We start from the raw sequence: 5,575 nt of genomic DNA on the forward strand, positions 1-5,575 counted from the left end.
AGGCTGCCTTGCTAAATATATTTAAGACGCGGGTTGATAGGTTTTTGATAGGCAAGGGGATTAAGGGTTATGGGGAGAGGGCGGGAATGTGGAACTAAGACACGACAGATCAGCCATGATCTTATTGAATGGCGGGGTAGGCTCGATGGGCTGGATGGCCTACTCCTGCTCCTATTTCTTATATTCTAAGCAACACTGACAGCAGAACCCGGAAGGAGCTGGAGCTACGCGGTGTCGCCATTTCCGATAGCCGAGCAAAGCGTGCTGACGCCATTTCCCGTAGGGGCAGTTGTGCGTCTTGAGGCAGTTTCCGTCGGCGTACTGACGTAGTTTCCGGTGGCGTGCAGGCAGCGGGCTGATGGCGGAGGCTGACGGAGACCTGGACTTGGAGAATGAGGAGACGGAGCGGCCGGCGGAGAAACCGCGGAAACACGACAGCGGCGCGGCGGATCTGGAGAGAGTGACCGACTATGCAGAGGAGAAAGAGATTCTCAGCTCGGACCTGGAGACGGTGAGGCCGGGGGGGGGGAGAGTGCGGTGGGAGGATCCGGGGGGGTAGAGTGCGGTGGGAGGATACGGGGGGGATTGGGGAAGAGTGTGGGGGGTATATGGAGGGGAGGGGGGAGAGTGCGGGGGTTATATGGAGGGGAGGGGGGAGAGTGCGGGTCGGGGTACGGAGGGCGGGGGACGAGTTTGTGGGGGGTGTATTTAAAGGGGGGAGTGGGAGATATAGATGCTTACAGGGAAGGGTAGGGTGTCTGGGCAAAGTGGTTGCGAGGGGGAGGAGGTTATGGGTTCAGCAGGCTGGTGAGCCGGGGAAGTAAGTATTGAAACGGTGGAACTGAAGGAGGGATGTTGAAAAGGGGATCTGTTGAAGTTGGGGTGAGTTGGTGAATGGGGGCTGACAGTATGAAATTGGAGGGGGGTGACGATGGCAGTTTGGGTTGGAAGAGGAGAGAGAGATTGAATAGGAATAAAATTGAATTCTCCATGCTATTTCCCTGAAATCTCACTCCCCAGCCAAGCTTTCACTGGGCTAAAGGAATTGGGAGCAAACAACACTATTTGATAAGATCAAGGCTGATCCGGTTGTTGGTCTCAATTCCTTCCACTTTCCTCTCCCTTCCCATAAGTCTTGACTCCTTTGTCTGTCAAAAATCTGTCTAACTTGACCCTGAATATATTAATAATGAAGAATGTGAAAGGGGAGGACACACGGCTAGGGATGTTGGGATAGGAGGCTGGGGAGGGTTTACAGTGAGTGTGGATTGTGACAGGGATTTGTTTCTGTTCACAGGCAATGTCCGTCATTGGAGACAGAAGATCCCGGGAACAGAAGGCGAAACAGGAAAGGTCTGAACCACTTGTTCGCTGAGTGCGGGTTGTTCTGGGGGAATTGGTGAAAGCGGTGGAGGGGGTGGGGGGGGAGCAGGAAGGGTGCTGGGGAGTGCGAAACCTTGCAATTTTAGTCCAGCTCCTGTCAACGCATCTCCGTCTCTGCTTCCACCTCCCCATCTGCCCATTCCGGGCTGCCACCCCTCTGGCCAATCCCTCATGCTTAAGCTGATGAAGTGTAGCCTCAGTGCACTTATCCTCAGCTGACCTTCAAATGGCAGCACGTTTCTTCCTCTCTCTTCGATCAATCCCAGCATCTCTGAAAACAGCTATCCTGTGGTGAGCTCCATTGATCTCACTGTCAGTGCATCCACTGCTTCTCATTCCCTCACTGCCTCCAGTCTCTGAGAACCTCCAAAGCATTGACTTTAATATCCTCAATGTTGCTTACAGATTTCGCCCCAGCCGGCATTGTGACCACAGTAATGCCTCCTATTCCCTATTGTAATCTACAATGAATTCTGTCCACCTCATTGTCATTGTCCTGTGATCCCCTCACCAACTGATAGCCCTGTTAATATCCCCACATGTTCAGAAATCATCTGTAAATGGTTCCTGCCCTGGAACCACATTCTCAGTCCTCTATTATGCTCAGTGCTTAATTTCCTTCTGCACCTGATCCTGTCCCTTGGGCTGTGATTAAGGCTTTCAGACCTATCACTTAAATGAGAGGTGAAAGCTTATTAGTAAGTTGTCTTGTATCGATCAGTCTGGTAATGAACAGCATAGTGGCACAATGGTTAGCACTGCTACCTCACAGTTCCAGGTTCAATTCCTGGCCTTGGATCACTGTGTGGAGTTTGCACGTTCTCCCCTTGCCTGCGTGTGTTTTCTCCCACAGTCCAAAGATGTGCAGGTTGGCCATGCTAAAATTGCTCTTTAGTGTCAGGGGGACGAGCTGAGGGGTTATGGGGATAGGGCCTGTGTGGGATGTGGTTGGTGCAGCCTAGATGGGCAAATGGCCACCTTCTGCACTGTAGGGATTCTATGTTCTATGAACTGGGGTTGATTTTTTTCCCCCTTTCCCCTGCAGGGAGAAGGAACTGGCAAAAGTGACCATCAGGAAGGAAGATGTTGAATTGATTGTAAGTCAATTGATTGTTAGCGATTGTGCAGAGCATTTTTTTTGTGATCCAAGTCCTTTCACCTCCCAGCTTGATACCGAGCCACGTTAAACATTGGAGGTTTCTGCTCAGTAGTAAAATCCATTGGAGGCTAGGCAAAAAAAAAACCCATGCAAAATGGGCAGCACGGTGGCACAGTGGTTAGCACTGCTGCCTCACAGCACCAGGGACCCAGGTTCGATTCCTGGCTTAGGTCACTGTGTGTGTGGAGTTTGCACATTCTCCCTGTGTCTGTGTGGGTTTCCTCAAGGTGCTGTGATTTCCTTCCACAGTCCAAAGATCTACTGGTTAGGTTGATTGGCCGTGCTAAGTTGCCCCTTGGTGTCAGGAGGTTAGTAAATAAGTGGGGTTACAGGAATAGGGCCTGGATGGAATGGTGATTGGTACAGGCTTGATGGGCTGAATGTCTGGTTGCATCTGTGTTTCCACAAGTCAGACCTTCTAGCAGAACTAATGCATTTAGGTAGAAGCTAGGTAAAGACATGAGAGAGAAAGGAATAGAAGGGTGAAATGGAGGGGAGAGGGTTTTAAACACCAGTATGATGGTGGGCAGACTGGCCTGAGAGTCCTATGTAAAAATTTAAAAATTTTTTGCAAATTCATTTCAATTATTGTGTTGTAAGGATTTAGGGGTTTTGCCCTATTAATTAGAAATTACACGTTCAAATCTCTTACTGGCTTCAATCTAATTAATTTAAATTGGTAACATGGAATCAGAACAAATTTGTTCATCTGTTTTAGTCTGGGCTCTCACCAATGTCCCAAGATGTGTCGGTTACATGGATAGCCATGCTAAATTAGTGGGGTTTCACGGAGAGGGTGGGGAAAAGGATTTGGGTAAGATACTCTGTCTCAGGGTCATGCAGACGCGATGGGCTGAATGGCCTCTTCTGCATAGTAGGGATTCTGTGATTCTGAAGGAATTATCCTCACTACCCTGCTCTTCCCTATAGTTATGCAGTTATTGCCCCTTCAAATAGTAATTGCATTTGATAGTTACTATTGAGTCTGCTTTCATCAGATCATAAGGATGTGGGTTTAAGCTCCTCAACATGAACCCATATCCAATGTATTTTTAATGACAATTTCTTAGAAATGCCACCTTGCGGGTAGACCATTAAACTGAGGCTCCGTCTGCTAGTTCAGCTGGCTTTGAAGAATCCGTGACATGCAGGGAGATCTTGTGGTTTTTTTTCTGGAGCCAAGAGGCTGCAGTTTTTGACAACAATCAGTTGATTAAAAAATGTGCGTGCTGGTCTGAAGTGTTACCATTTTTAGAATAATGGAGGGAATTCTTAACTTCATAGAATCTTGTAACAAGAGAGAGGCCATTCAGCCCACTGTGATTAAGGCAGTATGGTGGTTAGCGCTGCTGCCCCACAGCTACCGGGACCCGGGTTCAAATCCTGCCTTGGCTCACTGTCTGTGTGGAGTTTGTACATTTTCTCTGTGTCTGGGTGGAGTTCCTCCGGGTACTCTGGTTTTCTCCCACACTCCAAAGATGTGCAAGTTAGGTGGTTTGACTATGCTAAATTGCCCCTTAGTGCCCCAACATGTGTGGGTTAGATGAATTGACCATGGTAAATTAATGGGGTTACAGGATTAGGACGGGAAAAAAAGGACTTGGGTAAGATGCTCTATTGGAGAGTCGACGCAGACTTGATGGGCTGAATGCTGGCTTCTGCATTGTAGGAATTTTATGATTTTGGCAGCTCTTATTCAGTTAGCCTCACGACCCTGCTCTTCCCTATAGTTGTGCATGTTTTGCCCCTTCAAATATTGAATTGTAAATAGTCTCACAACACCAGGTGACTCGCCTGATGAAGGAGTGGTCCTCCGGAAGCTCGTGTTACCAAATAAACCTGTTGAACTTTAATCTGGTGTTGTGAGACCACTTACTGTGCCTCCCTCAGTCCAGTGCCGGCAACTCCACAATATTGCATTTGAAAGTTACTATTGAGTCTGCTTTCATCACCTGATCATGAAATCTCAATATATTAGAAATGATGTCTCCTACAGAGGATCTCGTACAGAGCATGTCCAGCACAAGCCACTAACGGTGAGGGGAAACCACTTGAAAGCCACCTCCTTGATGTATTTGTTGTAATCTTTCTCCAGATGAATGAGATGGAGATCTCTCGAAATGCAGCCGAGCGTGGTCTACGCGAGCATTTGGGAAATGTCGTCGAAGCTTTGATAGCCCTCACTGACTGAGGTCGCAGCGTGTTTGACAGGATTGTCTCGGACATGTTGGTGAGGGATCGGGGAGGGGGGAATGCAGAGATTGGGTGAAAGAGGCGGATGGAATTGGAAATCCATCCACCCTGTGCAAGCACTGCCCACTGTTTGGTGACAGGATTGGGATGGTTTCAGTGGAGCGAATACTTTGCTGGTACAAGCACGACTCAAGATCCAACGCTGAATCGGGAAGATGGGCAAAACCTTCCGAGTGGGAAGGAATCAGACTCAAAACTTGAATCAATAAAATACAAGCTCACTTATTCAAACCAGACCTTGATGTGTCCTTGCCTTCGGAGATTACAGAGTGGGGAGGGAGACCGGTGTCTGTGTGAAGAGTGCTGCTGTGCGTCAGTCCAACATTTGCTTTTTACCCCTTTGAAACCATAACTTCTGTTCCATCTCAAGGGAATTTAAGGTAATATTCTAGTCCTCCTTTTCTGCTTTTTTTAAACCTTGGTAAAACCATTTACTCTAGCTGAAAAAATAAAGTTTCTCTGGTCTTTCCTGTAACTTAGTCCCTCAAACCGAGATGGTGCAGTGGTTAGCACTACTGCTTCACAGCAGCAGGGACCTGGATTCGATTCCTGGCTTGAGTCACTGTCTGTGTGGAGTTTGCACGTTCTCTCCATGTCTGCGTGGGTTTCCTCCGGGTGCTCTGGTTTCCTCCCACAGTCTGAAAAACGTGCTAGTTAGGTGCATTGACCCGAACAGCCGCCTGTGTGGCGATTAGGGGAACTTCACAGTGGCTTCATTGAAGTGTGAATGTAAGCCTTATTTGTGACTCATGAATAAACATTTTTTTTTCTGCACTCTGC

The 5,575-nt window shown here is 48.1% G+C and overlaps 1 protein-coding gene across 1 annotated transcript; it reads left to right on the top strand.

Moving 5' to 3' along the window:
• The first annotated feature begins 316 nt into the window (after positions 1-316).
• On the top strand, positions 317-5,029 carry hypk (huntingtin interacting protein K). Its single transcript, XM_080216241.1, has 4 exons — positions 317-511; positions 1,298-1,353; positions 2,429-2,480; positions 4,638-5,029. The coding sequence occupies exons 1-4, from the start codon at positions 359-361 to the stop codon at positions 4,731-4,733; spliced, it is 357 nt and encodes a 118-aa protein (XP_080072367.1). The 5' UTR covers positions 317-358; the 3' UTR covers positions 4,734-5,029.
• Positions 5,030-5,575: the final 546 nt, after the last annotated feature.

Source organism: Carcharhinus amblyrhynchos, chromosome 32 (assembly GCF_965287045.1).
Source record: "Carcharhinus amblyrhynchos chromosome 32, sCarAmb.v2.hapA, whole genome shotgun sequence".
Lineage (NCBI taxonomy): Eukaryota > Metazoa > Chordata > Chondrichthyes > Carcharhiniformes > Carcharhinidae > Carcharhinus > Carcharhinus amblyrhynchos.

Excerpts from the sequence above, each read along its gene's own strand:
- hypk (XM_080216241.1), top strand. The coding sequence starts at position 359 with ATGGCGGAGGCTGACGGAGACCTGGACTTGGAGAATGAGGAGACGGAG. Across the intron at positions 512-1,297 it reads TCAGCTCGGACCTGGAGACG|GCAATGTCCGTCATTGGAGA; the intron begins GTGAGGCCGGGG and ends TTCTGTTCACAG. Across the intron at positions 1,354-2,428 it reads CAGAAGGCGAAACAGGAAAG|GGAGAAGGAACTGGCAAAAG; the intron begins GTCTGAACCACT and ends TTTCCCCTGCAG.